General features: G+C 34.5%; 1 protein-coding gene and 1 long non-coding RNA gene across 11 annotated transcripts; one reads left to right on the forward strand and one right to left on the reverse strand.

The window, feature by feature from the left end:
- Positions 1-8,683: 8,683 nt before the first annotated feature.
- Positions 8,684-11,177, reverse strand: LOC127739764 (uncharacterized). Its single transcript, XR_008000455.1, has 3 exons — positions 10,529-11,177; positions 10,297-10,401; positions 8,684-8,835 (listed from the first exon to the last, which is right to left on the reverse strand). It is a non-coding gene; the product is annotated as an uncharacterized LOC127739764 (long non-coding RNA).
- Positions 11,178-13,272: 2,095 nt separating this feature from the next.
- LOC107492544 (uncharacterized) lies at positions 13,273-16,955 on the forward strand. Of its 10 annotated transcripts, XR_008000493.1 has the most exons (7): positions 13,273-13,490; positions 13,605-13,737; positions 14,091-14,242; positions 15,831-15,908; positions 16,264-16,378; positions 16,523-16,609; positions 16,709-16,736. XR_008000493.1 is itself a non-coding variant. In XM_052251350.1 (6 exons), the coding sequence occupies exons 1-6, from the start codon at positions 13,407-13,409 to the stop codon at positions 16,808-16,810; spliced, it is 636 nt and encodes a 211-aa protein (XP_052107310.1). In that variant the 5' UTR covers positions 13,280-13,406; the 3' UTR covers positions 16,811-16,955. The 10 variants fall into 10 exon arrangements, 3 of the variants coding, with proteins under 3 accessions (XP_052107311.1, XP_052107312.1, XP_052107310.1); XR_008000492.1 differs by having other exon boundaries at positions 13,276-13,490; positions 16,264-16,609; positions 16,709-16,771; XM_052251350.1 differs by lacking the exon at positions 16,264-16,378 and having other exon boundaries at positions 13,280-13,490; positions 16,709-16,955.
- Positions 16,956-17,250: the final 295 nt, after the last annotated feature.

Here is a 17,250-nt window from a genome sequence, read left to right on the forward strand (position 1 = left end):
GTCCCTAAGAAAGGTGGCATGATAGTGGTTCATAATGAAAAAAATGAACTGGTTCCTATAAGAACAGTTACAGGGTGGCGTATGTGTATTGATTATAGAAGGCTCAATACAACTACTAGAAAGGATCATTTTCCTTTACCATTCATAGACCAGATGCTAGAAAGGCTAGCAGGTCATGAATACTACTGCTTCTTGGATGGATATTCAGGTTATAATCAAATTGCAATAGATCCCCAGGATCAAGAGAAAATAGCATTCACATGTCCATCTGGAGTATTTGCATACAGAAGAATGCCATTTGGTCTGTGCAATGCACCTGCAATCTTTCAAAGGTGCATGCTCTCCATTTTCTCTGATATGGTAGAAAAATTTCTGAAAGTCTTCATGGATGACTTTTCAGTATTTGGAGACTCATTCAGCTCCTGTCTTAACCATCTAGCACTTGTTCTAAAGAGGTGCCAAGAGACTAACCTGGTTCTAAACTGGGAGAAATGTCACTTTATGGTGACTGAAGGAATTGTCCTTGGGCACAAAATTTCGAACAAGGGAATAGAAGTGGATCAAGCTAAGGTAGAGGTAATTGAAAATTTAACACCACTTGCCAATGTTAAGGCAATCAGAAGCTTTCTGGGGCATGCATGATTCTATAAGAGGTTTATAAAGGATTTCTCAAAAATCGCCAAATCTCTGAGCAATCTGCTAGCTGCTAATACGCCATTTATCTTTGATAAAGAGTGTCTGCAAGCGTTTAAGACTCTGAAAGCTAAGCTGGTCACAGCACCAGCCATCTCTGCACCAGACTGGATATTACCATTTGAACTAATGTGTGATGCCAGTGACCATGCCATTGGTGCAATGTTGGGACAAAGGCATGACAAGCTTCTGCATGTCATTTACTATGCCAGTCGTGTTTTAAATGATGCACAGAATAATTACACAACCACAGAAAAAGAGTTACTTGCAGTGGTTTATGCCATTGACAAGTTTAGATCTTATTTAGTAGGATCAAAAGTGATTGTGTACACTGACCATGTTGCTCTTAAATATCTACTCACAAAGCAGGATTCAAAACCCAGACTCATCAGATGGGTGTTGCTTCTGCAGGAGTTTGATATAGAAATAAGAGACAGAAAAGGGACAGAGAACCAAGTAGCAGATCATCTGTCCCGAATAGAACCAGTAGAAGGGGCGTCCCTCCCTCTTACTGAAATCTCTGAAAACTTTCCAGATGAGCACTTCTTTGCCATCCAGGAAGTGCCATGGTTTGCAGACATTGCAAACTACAAGGTAGTGAGATTCATACCCAAAGAGTACAGTAGGCAGCAAACAAAGAAATTGATCACGGATGCAAAGTACTCTCTTTGGGATGAACCATATCTCTTCAAGAGATGTGCAGACGGAGTAATCCGTAGATGTGTGCCTAAAGAAGAAGCACAGAAGATCCTCTGGCACTGCCATGGATCACAGTATGGAGGACATTTTGGAAGTGAGCGAACAGCCACAAGAGTCCTCCAATGTGGCTTCTACGGGCCTACTCTCTATAAAGACTCCCGAGTATTTGTACTTAATTGTGACAGTTGCCAAAGATCTGGCAATCTGCCTCACAGTTATGCCATGCTTCAACAAGGAATCTTGGAGATTGAGTTATTTGTTGTATGGGGTATTGACTTCATGGGACCTTTCCCACCATCATACTCAAATACTTATATTCTGGTGGCAGTAGATTATGTATCCAAATGGGTGGAAGCTATTGCAACACCCACTAATGATACTAAGACAGTACTAAAATTCCTCCAGAAATATATCTTCAGCAGATTTGGTATCCCTAGAGTATTAATCAGTGATGGGGGCACTCATTTCTGCAATAAACAACTTTACTCTACTTTGGTTCGATATGGAGTTAGTCACATGGTAGCTACTCCATATCATCCACAGACAAATGGGCAAGCTGAAGTCTCTAATAGAGAACTTAAAAGAATCCTAGAATGGACTGTGATTAACCGTAGAAGGGATTGGGCAAGAAGCTTGGATGATGCTCTGTGGGCATACAGAACAACATTCAAGACACCTATAGGAACTTCTCCATACCAGCTGGTGTATGGAAAAGCCTGTCACTTGCCAGTGGAACTGGAACATAAGGCCTATTGAGCAACCAGATTCCTAAACCTTGATGCCAAGTTAGCTGGAGAAAAACGACTGCTCCAGTTAAATGAGCTAGAGGAATTCAGACTCAATGCTTTCGAAAATGCAAAAATTTACAAAGAGAAAGCAAAAAGATGGAATGATAAGAAACTATCATCCAGAGTCTTTGAGTCAGGGCAAAAAGTTCTGCTATTTAATTCTAGACTCAGATTATTCCCCGGGAAATTGAAATCCCGATGGCGAGGTTCATATGTGATTACAAGTGTGTCACCATATGGATACGTGGAGCTTCAGGATAATGATTCTAAAAAAAAGTTCATTGTTAATGGACAGAGAGTCAAAACATTATCTTGAAGGCAATTTTGAGCAAGAATGCTCAAAACTGAGACTTGATTAAATCTCAGTAATAGTCCAGCTAAAGACAATAAATAAGCACTTGCTGGGAGGCAACCCAGCCATTTATAAAGCTTATTTGTCAATTAATTGATTTTTACAGGTTTATGTCAATTATCTTCAAGGTAAAATAGCAATTGCTTGAGTCCACAAAATTACAGAAGGATTCAGAGGATAAAAACAGCAAAAAGAAGCTCACTGGTACGAAAAAAGCCAGTAAGAACTATTTTGGGCGCTGAACGCCCAAAAGAAGCACTTACTGGGCGTTCAATACCAGTAAGGATAGCCATCTGGGCGTTAAACGCCAGAAAGAAGCATCTTCTGGGCGTTGAACGCCAGAAAGAAGCACCTTCTGGGCGTTCAACGCCAGATTTATAGCGTCCTGGGCATTCAGAAAAACGCCCAGTGACAAAGGAGTTCCTGGTGTTCAACGCCAGCTAGAAGCAACAGCTGGGTGTTGAACGCCCAGGAGAAGCTGCAAATGGGCGTTAAACGCCCAAAACATGCAGTGTTTGGGCGTTTAACGCCAGGATTGTGGGGAGGAGGTAATTTTGTTTTTAATTCACATTTTTCAAAATTTTTATATTTCAATTCATGATTTCTTGCATAAACATGTTACAAACTCTCATCCTTCAATTCCAAATATTTTAATCCTAATTTCTAAAATCCCTTTTTCAAAAATATCAAATGTATCTTAATTCATAAACACATATCCTTTTCAAATCCTATCCAACTCTTTTTCAAATTGTGATATTTTTGAATTCAGATTATCTTTTAAAATCTTTTTCAAAATAAAAATTCAGATTTATCTTTTTCAAATATCATTCCTAACTTTTTAATTTTAAATTATATCTTTTTCTTATCATATTTATCTTTTATAAATCATATCTTCTATCTTATCTTCCTTCAAAATTTTCGAAACCCACCCCCTCCCTTTAAATCCACATTCGGCCTCCCTCATCTCGTCCACCATTCGATACTAGCTCTCCTTCTATCCTTCTTCTTTCCTTTCTTTTGCTTGAGGACAAGCAAACCTCTAAGTTTGGTGTGTTTATCCGTAATCACTAAACCATATTCACTAAGATCATGGCTCCTAAAGAAAAACAACCCACTCCAAGAGGCAAGAAAGGGAGTATTCCAAAACCACTTTGGAATCAAGGGAAGTTCTTAACCAAAGAACATTCAGACCATTACTACAAAATAATGGGTCTAAGGTCAGTGATCCCGGAAGTTAGATTCGATCTGAAAGAAGACGAATATCCGGAGATTCAAGAGAAAATTCAAAACAGGAACTGGGAAGTCCTAGCTAATCCTGAAACAAAGGTGGGAAGAAACATGGTCCAAGAATTCTACGCTAATCTGTGGCAAACAGACAGGCAGAGAATATCTGGAACTGCCCTCTATGACTATCGGACCTTGGTCAGAGGAAAGATTGTTCACATTCACCCTGGCAAAATCAGGGAGATCTTTAAGCTATCTCAGCTGAAAGATTACCCAGACTCCTTTAATAGGAGAATGGTGAGAACAAATAAGGGCCTGGACAAGATTCTAGAGGATATATGCATCCCTGGAGCCAGGTGGACCACCAGCACCAAGGGCGTCCCAAATCAACTCAAGAGAGAATATCTCAAACCAGTCACCAGAGGGTGGCTGGACTTCATTGGGCGTTCCATATTGCTCACTAGCAACCGTTCTGAAGTCACAGTTAAAAGAGCAGTGATGATCCATTGCATTATGTTGGGGAGAGAAGTGGAAGTTCATCAACTGATTTCATGTGAACTTTACATAATCGCAAACAAGAATTCCAAAGATGCCAAATTGGCTTATCCAAGCTTAATTTCTATGCTTTGCAAAGATGCTGGAGTGAAGATGGGAATAACCAAGTATATCTCAATTGAGCGACCAATCACCAAAATATCAATGGAAAACAACAAGTGCAGGATGACCCCATCAAGAGGAGAGCACAGGAATTCCTCCTGGAATTTCCTCAATTTGAGTACTGGGAGCATCTTGAAGCATCTGTCACCAAGTTGCAAGAAGCTATGGACCAAATAAAGGAAGAACAGAATAATCAAAATAGCATGCTTTGCAAACTGCTTGGGGAACAAGAAGAGCAAAGGCGTGACTTGAAGGAACTGAAGCGTCAAAAACTATCTCTTGAAGGACCAAGCACCCCACAGACTAGAGGAACATCCAATTCTCAAAATAAAGGTTGTTGAGTCCTAATCTTAGCTTTAATTCTGTGATAGTTGTTCTTATAGGAATTTACCTTAGAAGTTATAATGAGTATTAGTAATTAGTATATCTATTTTAATTTTATTTCCAATTAAGTTATAATTTATTTTTCTCATCATCATTAAACATGAATAAAATAGTAGATTTTTTAGAATAAAGAGGCAATATTTTTTCGAGTTCTTAATAAGGAAAATTCTAATTATTCAGATGTGGTGGCAATACTTTTTGTTTTCTGAATGAATGCCTGAACAGTGCATATTTTTTATATTGAATTTCATGAATGTTAAATTTGTTGGCTCTTGAAATAATGATGAACAAGAGAAATATTATTGATGATCTGAAAAATCATGAAATTGATTCTTGAAGCAAGAAAAAGCAGTGAAAAAAAAGGAATTATTGGATAAAGAAAAAGAAAAAGCCAATACCCCTTAAAACCAAAAGGCAAGGGTGAAAAGGATCCAAGGCTTTGAGCTTCAATGGATAGGAGGGCCCAAGGGAATAAATCCAGGCCTAAGTAGCTAAATCAAGCTGTCCCTAACCATGTGCTTGTGGCATGCAGGTCCAAGTGAAAAACTTAAGACTGAGTGGTTAAAGTCGTGATCCAAGGCAAAAGAGTATGCTTAAGAACTCTGGATACCTCTAATTGGGGACTTTAGCAAAGCTAAGTCACAATCTGAAAGGGTTCACCCGGTTATGTGTCTGTGGCATTTATGTATCCAGTGGTAATACTGAAAAACAAAGTGCTTAGGGCCACGGCCAAGACTCATAAAGTAACTGTGTTCAGGAATCAACATACTAAACTAGGAAAATCAATAATACTATCTGAATTCTGAGTTCCTATGGATGTCAATCATTCTGAACTTCAAAGGATAAAGTGAGATGCCAAAACTGTTCAGAAGCAAAAAGCTACTAGCCCCGCTCATCTAATTAGAATCTGAGCTTCACTTGAAACTCTGAGATATTATTGTTTCTTAATTTCTTCTTATCCTATTTTATTTATCTAGTCGCTTGGGGACAAGCAACAATTTAAGTTTGGTGTTGTGATGAACGGATATTTTATACGCTTTTTGGGGGTAATTTCATGTAGATTTTAGTATATTCTAGTTAGTTTTTAGTATAATTTTATTAGTTTTTAGGCAAATTCATATTTCTGGACTTTACTATGAGTATTTGTGTTTTTCTGTAATTTCAGGTATTTTCTGGATGAAATTGAGGGAGCTGAGCAAAAATCTGATTTAGGCTGAAAAAGGACTGCTGATGCTGTTGGATTCTGACCTCCCTGCACTCGGAATGGATTTTTTAGAGCTACAAGAGTCCAATTGGCGTGCTCTCAATTAAGTTAGAAATTAGACATCCAGGGATTTTCAGAAATATATAATAGTTCATACTTTTCACAAAGATAGATGACGTAAACTGGCATTCAACACCAGTTCCATGTTGTAGTCTGGAGTTCAGCGCCAGAAACAGGTTGGAAATTGGAGTTCAACGCCAGAAACAGGTTACAACCTGGCGTTCAACTCCAGAAACAACTCAAGCACATGAGAAGCTTAAGTCTCAGCCCCAATACACACCAAGTGGGCCCCAGAAGTGGATTTCTGTACTATCCATCTTAGTTTACTCATTTTCTGTAAACCTAGGTTACTAGTTTAGTATTTAAACAACTTTTAGAGACTTATTTTGTATCTCATGACATTTTTAGATCTGAATTTTATACTCTTTGACGGCATGAGTCTCTAAACTCCATTGTTGGGGGTGAGGAGCTCTGCAGCGTCTCGATGAATTAATGCAATTATCTCTGTTTTCCATTCAAACACGCTTGTTCCTATCTAAGATGTTCATTCGTGCTTCACCATGAAGAAGGTGATGATCCGTGACACTCATCACCTTCCTCAATCCATGAACGTGTTCCTGACAACCACCTCCATTCTACATTAGATTGAATGAGTATCTCTTAGATTCCTTAATCAGAATCTTCGTGGTATAAGCTAGAATTGATGGCGGCATTCATGAGAATCCAAAAAGTCTAAACCTTGTCTGTGGTATTTCGAGTAGGATTCAAGGATTGAATGGCTGTGACGAACTTCAAACTCGCGATTGTTGGACGTAGTGATAGACGCAAAAGAATCAATGGATTCTATATTCTGACATGATCGAGAACCAATAGATGATTAGCCGTGCTGTGACAGAGCATTTGGACCATTTTCACTGAGAGGATAGGAAGTAGCCATTGACAATGGTGACACCTTACATACAGCTTGCCATGGAAGGAGCCTTGCGTGTGTGAAGAGGAGTACAAGAGAAAAGCTGAAATAAAGAGGACAAAGCATCTCCAAAACTCCAACATATTCTCCATTATTAAGTAACAATTAATTATTTTATGCCCTTTCACTTTATTTTACAATTGAGACTAAAGAACCTTATTAGTATCCTGACTAAGAATAATAAGATAACCATAGCTTGCTTCAAGCCAACAATCTCCGTGGGATTCGACCCTTACTCACGTAAGGTATTACTTTGACGACTCAGTGCACTTGCTGGTTAGTGGTACGAATTGTGAAAAGTGTGATTTACAATTTCGTGCACCATCGATATAATTACCGACATTTTTATTAGACTTTCCATGAAGTTTGTTCTAATTCATAGATATGTTTGCAAGCATTGGAATCCAAACTTTGTCAAGTTACTCTTTGCTCATGCGAAGGTCTGCCACATGCTCACATTTTTTTATAGTTAAATGGAGATCACAAGATAACAATGACAATCCAAATTGACCAGTTAATATTGTTAGAGTTATCCGATCCTATTCGGTACCCAAAATTTTTTTGGAGTTGTGTCTACATATATGATTTATGGACCATGTGGTAGAACTTTCTCAAGATCTTCCTGCATAAAAGATGGATACTGCACCAAATATTATCCTAAAACATTCAATAGCACCACAGTTATCAAAGATAGTAGATACTCATCATATAGAAGACAAGACATCGAAGTAATTACTGAGAAGAAGATGAGTAATAGGAATGTGATTCCATACAATACATATCTGCTGATGTCTTATCAACCGCATGTTAATATAGAGAGCTGCAATAAGTAAAATACTATCAAATATTTGTTCAAGTAGGTGAATAAAGAGTTAGAGTTTCAAAGGAAGCTTCTAGTATAATTTGACATGAAAAATCAAAAATAATTTATAATTATAAATTTCTCGAGTTTAGTATAACACTATCATCATTATATAATAAATATACTGAATATAGTGTTTTATATTTATTCAAAGTAAAATGAAAATGGAACAGATTGAAGTCTATAATATTTTTGAACCATAACGAAAGAAACTTGAAAAAAAAATAAACATATATAACTGTATTAATAACATGTCAATTTTATACTAAACTTTATATCAAAAGGCTAATGAAAGTTTATCAACTATCTAGTATTTTACTAACATCATTAAAAAAGCAATTGTGATATGATATTGTGCTCCCTTTTACACATTTCATTTCAAGTCTAAAAGTAGCATTATAGATAAATTAGTTATATCTACAATAAATATTTGTACAAAAGTGTAAATCATAATATGTTATTAAAATGAAAATACTATTTTTCTTACCTAAATATTATCAAAAACTTTTTTGAATACGACATTTGTTGTTGACGACTTTGGATTGCCGTTGTCGTCTAGAATTAGAACCTTCAGGGCATTACATGTAACACCTTCACTATCAAAATGTCACGCTTCCGGCTGCGCTACTCTGATAGCAAGAAATATTATGACGACTTCAGATACTTAATAATAAAATAGGAGCATTTGACTTGAAATCGTATCACTGTTCTTTTTGAAAACCGAAAAAAGAATACTTTTTAAATAAAACAAAACAAGCATATATATGTACAAAACTTCTTACTCAAGTAACTTATACATATTATATACATACAAATCATACAACTCATGTCCTTCTTACATAATATAATATTGATGGCGAGGGGTAAATAAATAAAAACTAAACAGCATTATTGACTAAGCGAAACGCAATACAACCCTTTGTGAGCTTTTTCATCTGTCTCCTGAAAAGATAAAGCTGTAAGGGATGAGAACTTGACCACACGGTCTCACCACAGAGTTTCAGAATTGTCATAATAATATATTTAAAGAGAAATCTATTGTTAGGCTCAGTGATTATTGTTCGTCCTTTGAATCTTTTAAAAACCAACAACTAGTCATCCAAAAACCATTTTCGAAAATCAATATTTAATTATCCAGAAATCCAAAACATTTCTTTTCTTATAAGAAAATCTTAATCAAAAACCAACCACGCAATAAATCAACTCAATTATCAATTCAGCACTAAAGCTCATTCTCAAAAGTAGCACACCAGGACAAACACAGCCAAAACAGATAAAGAAAGCACATGTTTAGGTAGCAGTCAAATAGTTCAGGTAGCACTTAATAACAGTTTAACAATTAGACAAACCAAAACAAATTCAAACCCAAGCAAAGCATACAAATGCATATGATGCATGCCTGTCCTATGGCTAATGAGCTCATCTATCGGTTATACAGCAAACCCGACAAGTCCGGTTCGCTAAACCCTTGGACTGTCCCCCGACGCGCATCCCCATGAGTCTATGCATCGATTTTTCTCATATATATATATATATATATGTATGTGTGTGTGTGTGTGTGTGTGTGTGTGTGTGTGTGTGTGTGTGTGTGTGTGTCAAGTGGTGGCAAGCCACTGCGTCTACCCAAGGAAACTCGTGTCTCAGATAATTCAAATTCATAAGCCATATGAATAATTCATTCAACATTCATCAATATCTAAGTCATTATCAATATCATCATCATTCGTCAATCCATATATCATTTCCAAATTCATTCAAAAATCATATTTCAAAGTCAATCCTCATCATCCTTCTTTCCATTTTGTTCATCAACAATCCCAATTCAAAACATAATTCTTTCTTTTCTAAATAAATCAATCTTAAAACATATAATGTTTAAAACCAAATCTTTTTAAATAATTATTTCAAACAAAACTTCCAATTTTATAAAATTTTGGCAACATCTCCTCTAAAACTCGAACTCTGCCATCCTTTTCGGGTCCCATCCAAATATTTCTCAAACCCTTTCTCAACCATTTTAATCTCAATCATTTTCCAAAATTCAACTAGCTCTAATATTAAATTATTTTTAAATCTAACCATTTCCAATAATAAATCTTTTTCAAAATTAAACCGCTTCCAAAATTAATTTGTTTTCATATCTCAAATAATTTCCAAAGTCGATTCATTTACATTATCAAATTAACTTCAAAACCAAGAAAAATCACTTTTCATAATAATCAACTAAATAACTTTTCAAAGTAATTTCTTTTCAACAATCACACACCACTCAAGCAATCAGTCATTCAGTCCAACAAACAACCACATTCATAAGACAATCACAATCACAGACATATATTTCTCACATTAATATCTATTTATAACAATTCTATAAGATAAAATAAATTTTAAGAAAACCCCTACCTCAGTTAGTCGAACCCATCGAATTTAAATGCGATGATCCCTTCTTTGTTAATTTCAGTAGTGGCAGCAACTCTAATAGTTCGTTAGTACCATTAATACTATCACCTATGATAATTCCATAAGCAAACAGGGAAGGCAGAGCAGCAGTGTTAAACAGAAACATAGGTTTTCCTTACTCAGAACAGAAAAGACTAAGAAACAAAATAGAAGCAGAGTAAGGATTAAAACTTACAGGTTCAAGAATAAGAGAATTAAAACCAGAACAAGAAGGTTGGTGCTATTTTTTATTCTGATGGCGGTGCATGACTCACCGGCGACCGTGGCAGCAACAGCAAGGACGGTGGCTCCTCTGGCTCGCACGACTCTGTCTCATTCTCTCCCTCGTGTCGTTCTTTTCTCCACGGTGGAATCCAACAGGGACCGGCAGCGACATAAACTACGACGGGTTGGTTGCGACGGAGGTGGCTTCAATCGATCGTGGCAGCGTGCACGATGGCGACAAGACGCGACAACTTTGTTCACCACCTCTCCTCTCTTGCTTTCTTCCTCATGTGACAGCAACGGCGACCATGGAAACGCGGCCGGATGGGGTTGAACGGCAATGCTGTAGCTCGCGAGGATGACGACTACGGTGACGGCAAAGGGTGACTCGATGGTGGCAGAAGGGTGCGGCTCCAACCGCGACGCTGTTTCTTTCCTCTGCGTGCGACAACTTCGACGCTCTCCCTCCTCTCACGTGCGATGACGGCGGCAGCGGTTGGACGACGCACCAACAAGCTCAACCGGTGACTCCATCCCCTCTCTATCTCTCTTCTCCTTCGCTGATTCTCTCTCTTTCTCCCTTTTGGTTTCCTTTCTTTCTGAAGGGATTGGGGCTGGGTTAAAGGAGTGGCAGCGTGGGAGTGGTGGTGAGGGGTTAGGGTAAAAGGGTTAGGATTTTCAATTTGGAAATTAGGGTTTTTTTTTGAGAAAATGTAAAATTAGGGTTTTTGGGTAAATTGAAATTTGGTAATTTTAATTAAAATAGGGTATAGAATATTAAATAAAAATCTAATTTAATTCCTTAAAATTACTTTGAAAATATTATTTGGTTATCAATTTGCTAATTTTCTTTTAAATCAAGTATTCTAATTTAAAATTAGAGATATTATAATTAATTTTTTTATTTATAAAAATTAAAATATTAAATTCTAAAATCTCAATTATTTAAACTAAATCATACAAAATTCTTTCTTTTACAACTATTAAGTTTTATAATTTAAATATAGAAAATTATTCAATATTATAATATTAAGTAAAATTTCTAATTTAATTATCAAAACTTAATTTAATTACTTTTAATAAAATAATTTCTAAAAATAAAGTCTTTAATGAATATATAAATTGAAATTAACTCATAATAATATTTTTCGAAAATTCTGGGTCTTACATTACAACTTTTAACTTTTGACAAAGCAACGCAAAGTTGTTCAAGGTTGAATACTTATTTTGACAAGTAATGCCCTATATATGATAATAACTATTCTTGTTGATATTCATTGCCAAGCACACTGTCAACAGAAATTGTCTCTATTGAAACTTAAATAGCAACCCTAAATTTGAAGGGATCAAATTCATTCTTGAACATTTGATGTTATTTAGAAACTTTGGCATAAACCACTCTTATTGTACATCTTCATTCTCATCAGCCTGACATGTTGTATTAGAATTTAGATATTCCTTTTTCATCTCTAGAAAAACTGTCAATACGAAATCGTTTACCTTCTCGATACTCTTAAATGTGGGTGCTAGAATTGTCCTACTTTAAAAATACATATAATTTGACCTGTTTTATAACAAATTTAAATATGCAAACTCTATCAAATGAGAGAGAAGGTCATCAGTAGTTGTAATAAGCAAATTGTTAATTTTAAAACTTTACTATAACCATAATAAGAATAAAGATTAATTATAATTTAAAAATTTATTTTTTGAATAATTAATATTTGCACTTTTTATTTTCTCTTCTCAATGACTAAAGATGTCTTTGAGGTTGAAAGCAAACCATCAATATAGTCAATATTCGAAGATTGTAATTAATTATTTTATATAAATTAAATATTTTCAACGATGAAGGAATAAAAAACATAATTCATTTCTAATAGAAATTATAATTGTAATTGCATCCATAATTTGAATAAAGTGAGCCGCTTTAAATTTATTTATGAGGTCCACATCAACGATCATGTTCTTAACTTTATAAGAAGGTAAAAAATGTGGATTATAAAAAATTTGGACTTCAATCATGAAAAAGAAAGTCTTATCAATTAGGTTGAACAAAAGTTTAAGTGTATCTCAGAGATCTCCTTTTTGTAGGGTATCATTTAATATGTTAATAATAAAAAAATATAAAAACTATCCTTAAAATTATATCCACTAATGTGTTTATAAATAAATATTGGTTGGAACCTACTAATAACAGTGATCAAGTATTTTTACAGAATGAACTATCAACTCGATCTCCGTCTATTTCTCAAAATGACGACGCGACCCTTCAAGATAAAAACGATCCACTTCGATCCCTGTCTTCTACTTCCGTGACACAATGTAGTCCCTATGGGTGTTTTACCGTCAACCCTGAATGAAAAATGCTGACGTGTCAGTTTCAAAAATGGACGGGGGCTTAATTGTCTCTAAATTTAAATTGGTTAGGAGTTTATTTGTCCTTATTCTTTAAATAATATTCTTTTTAAATTATTTTTTATTCATTATATTAATATTTTTTTTATAAATTATTGAATATTTATTGAGTTTATAAATGAATTTTATAATATATATATATATATATATTAGTAGTCTACTCATAGTGTATTTTAATGTAAAGACAACAGATACTGAGAACGACGGCAGAAAATTAGCTACCGTTTACAAATCCGCCACAAATTGACTGGATAGCGGTTTGACAACTGCACCAAAATTAAATAGCATAGCGGCGGTGACATGTTCTAACCGCTCGAAAGCAACACAGTGATATATATAACAAATTAACCTAATGTGTTCATAAAATCTTTTTCGCGTGAAGTCAATTGTGCAAGGGGCGAACCACTTCTTTGGGAGTCCTTGCCGCCGTGATGCTTCCCTCAGTCAATTCCAGTAGTCTCCTCCTTCCTATTGCTGTGTCCATCACTGAGCCGCTTTTCCTCCCTCTAACACTGGTCCGAAACCTAGGTTTGCTAAGCCCTCTTTTAATTTGGTTGAGTTTTCTTTTTGGTTTCACTTTTCAATTTGGCTTAAATTGATCTTATTCTTCTTGATTTGGGTATATACAGTCAAGAATTAGATTCGCACTTCTTATCTTCCTCGCGCGAACACAAAAGGGGCAGAGGTGCAAAACACACCTCCGCGTGCCAATCTTTGCCGCCGTTCCCCTCCGCCCGTGCTGCATCGCGCTTTCCGTTGCCGGTAGGTCCATTACCGATTAGCTTCTTCATTTAGATTTCTAGTATGTACAAAACCCCTTGTTCAAGCTTGTGCTGTTTTCCTTTTGGTTTCAGAATTCAAATCTGTCCACGTTAACCGTTATCTTCTTAATCGCATACCAATAGTTAGTTTTGGCCACACTTGTTGTCTCCTAACCATCCTCTCTCATTGTCCAGCAGGACTAGGTGCAGGGTTTTTATATAGAATAATTTCTTAGATTAGATTAATCAGTGCCATATCCACCGATTTTCTGGTTAATCAGTTGTTATTATCTACTATCTTAGTTGACATTTTTTTGGAATGAAAGAATATTATCATACTAATGTTTAAATTAGAGAGAAATAAAGATCAAGCGCATCAAAATGGAGTGATATTTTTAGTTTTCCAGAGGCTCTGTTTTGTTGGAAATGCAGAAAATATCATGAAGGAGGCAGGGCCTGTTAGCATGACCTTTGATATACCAATGTATCATGCTTTAAGGCTTCAGGTAAAATGTGGATGATCCTTTGAAGTTATATTTTCTCTATATTTACTTTCAAATATAAATACACGTTTGAAAATTTATTTACTTATTTTAATGAAAAAAAAGAAAAGGTGTTGGTTGAACATTGTGCCTGATTTTTCAGATGATTTTCATAACTCACTAGTGTATTATTGATCATGAAATTAAATGGTAGCTGTCCATATGAAATTAAATTCAAATTGTTTTGTATAGTCTTCTATGATTTGATGATCAGACATTCACAGTAAATTCCCCTTTTATTACTCATTTTGTTTCAAAGTAATTGTCAATTACTCTATTTGAATAAAGTGGCAAAATATAAAATCAACGTATCTGAATAATACATTGATATTTTAAACTTTCTCTTTGTCGAAATTGACAGATATTTTGAAGTAGAGACTAATACTTAACCTATCATATATTTTGGGTTATTTTGTACTCTCTAGTGATAAATAGTTCTAAGAAGCCATTTGTTAGTATAGGTGAAGTATTTACAAATAGCAAAGAAATCAAAGGCACATAATCCATATAGATAGGTTAGATATGTGACCCAAGCAAACTCATATGTTGCCCGCATGTAATTGGTAATAATTATCATAAAGACAAATAATGCTTTATGTATTCATTGAAAATTGTCTTCAACTTCTTGTAACTTTGTACGTAAATTGTAAAATGAGGATATAATGTTATTTTTCTTTAGACCAGAAAAGACTAATTATTAGGTATTATAGTCAAAGTAGTATAATTTGGATATTGACTTGAAAAGATGCAGGGGTTTTATGAAGGGTAAATTACACTAATTTCTTCTATGGTATTAGTATTATGAAAAACACCTTATTTGTAGAGGTATATACTAATTTTTCCTGAAATTTAGGTTATACTACCTATGATATTTTTATATTTTGTAAAATATGACACTAATCTCCTCAAGATTGAAGGAGTGATTAGTATAAATGTCAATAATTAAGGAATGTTTATGCATATTTCACTTATTTTTAGGAGAATTTGCTGTCATTTATCTTTTAGTTGGATATCTGTGATCTTATTATTACGTTAGGGAGACAGATACAAAGATAGACATATACTATTTTGGTGTTCTATTTGATTAATAGTGTATGAGGGAGAGATTATTATTATTATTATTATTATTATTATTATTATTATTATTAGACTACTATGGAAAAAGAAAAGAAGATTTTCAAAGTGAAAACTTCTTGATCATGAAGCATAATCTGCAGAATTTGCAGAATCGAAAAAGAAAGAATAGAAAAAAGAGAGATAATTTGGCCAAGATGTAAACTGGATGAAGTGTGTTTTATTGATTGAATCTAAAGTAAATATTCTATCTAATTATTAATAAAAATATCTTTTATTAATAACTAGAATGTTTATATATTATTTATGTTATATGAATAAAATTTATAACAAAATAAATTATTATTAATTACTTTATTACCTCTGTGGTATATTATAAACACTTAATAATTCTACACTTAAACTAGCTTTATCTTATATGAGACTCATAATTAATACCATATTATCTCTACTATCTAAACCAGACTTATTACTTCAGGCAAGGGATCTTATTTCGAAGATCACCGAGGAGAGGAATTCTATTATTGATCAAAATAAAAAACCTCAGCAAGAACTGGTACAGAATTTATTTAGAAGATAAAAATTTTTTTTATGCCTGTGCTTACACTAGTTATGTTAAACTTTTTTGTAAAAATTCTTCTATCCTCTGAACATAAAAGAAAACCTGATGAGTTTTCATGTACTAAAATGATATTCTTACTTTTCAGATTATAAGAAATAGTATGCTATTCAATTTGTGGTATTTATAGGCGCTGTTACTGTTTGTTTTCTCTTCCCCTAAACTTATTAGTTTGGTCGTTAAAGAGAGTTATTAAGAGAATAATGGGTGGGGATGAAGGAAAGGAGATTAGAGGAAATGTCTTGAATTTGAAGGAGAATGCAAATGAAGGGAGCTCTTGTTCTGTTTTCAGGTTCTTGCAGCCACTCAAGTTCTAGGTCAGGAGGGTCAAAGTTGGTTTCAGGGTACTGCTGATGCTATAAGGCAGTTCCACTGGCTATTTGAGGAGCTAAGCTATTTCATATCATGTGCTTTATTTAGTCTAATTGCTTGCTTGTTGACAGAGAATATAAAACTTTGTATCGTGCTATATATGTTGTTCTGTTGACATATGGTATACAAAGTGTTGTTAGTTCCATTTTTTAATTAATGACAATGTTTATTTGTTGTAGGATCCAAGAGCAAAGAACATTGAGGATGTATTGATGCTTTCAGGGGATCACCGCCTGTACAGAATGAACTACATAGATTTGATTCAAGTAAGTCATCATCACCATCATTGTATCTAAGATTTCAATTCTCAATTCAATTTGCATTTTAAAGAATTAAAATGACTTCATATTCTTTCTACACTTCAGGTTTACCGGGAGAGCAAAGCTGATTTATGTATTGACTGTAAAAGGAGGTGTGGGTGGAAGGTTGGTTTCTTTGTTGGAGACACTATTAACATGTTTATGTAGTAGTTGATAATTTTATTCTTAGAGAATTTTGATTTTTTTAAAGATGCTGCCACCAATGTATCTTTGGCAGTTTCAAGGCAAGACATGGCAACAAAGATGATAAATATATTTTGTTTTTCAGTTAATTTTGTTGTTTTCGTCACAAGTTTAGATTTAATAAATAAAAAATATTAAGATTTATGGTATTAAAAAAACCAAAAAATGTATCTTTAAAATTAAACAAAAAAAATCAGCATTTTTTAAAAGGAAAATCAATTCGTTTTTTTTAATTTGTATTGAAATTAGCGGCAGTTTTAAAACCGCGCCAAACAATCACAAACTTTAAAAAACCGTGTTAAATAGCGGCGGTTACAGACCGCAGGTAAACGTGCAAAATCCTAGCACTCTCTCTTAGCGGCGGTTTTTAAATTGGATGCCGCAAAATACTAATTTAACGGCGG

Source organism: Arachis duranensis, chromosome 6 (assembly GCF_000817695.3).
Source record: "Arachis duranensis cultivar V14167 chromosome 6, aradu.V14167.gnm2.J7QH, whole genome shotgun sequence".
Lineage (NCBI taxonomy): Eukaryota > Viridiplantae > Streptophyta > Magnoliopsida > Fabales > Fabaceae > Arachis > Arachis duranensis.

What these genes read in the sequence shown, in the direction of transcription:
- LOC107492544 (XM_052251350.1), top strand. Translation starts at nt 13,407, where the DNA reads ATGCTTCCCTCAGTCAATTCCAGTAGTCTCCTCCTTCCTATTGCTGTG. An exon ending in CATCGCGCTTTCCGTTGCCG is followed by an intron (nt 13,738 to 14,090) that starts GTAGGTCCATTA and finishes TGTTTAAATTAG; the next exon opens with AGAGAAATAAAGATCAAGCG. An exon ending in ATCATGCTTTAAGGCTTCAG is followed by an intron (nt 14,243 to 15,830) that starts GTAAAATGTGGA and finishes TTATTACTTCAG; the next exon opens with GCAAGGGATCTTATTTCGAA.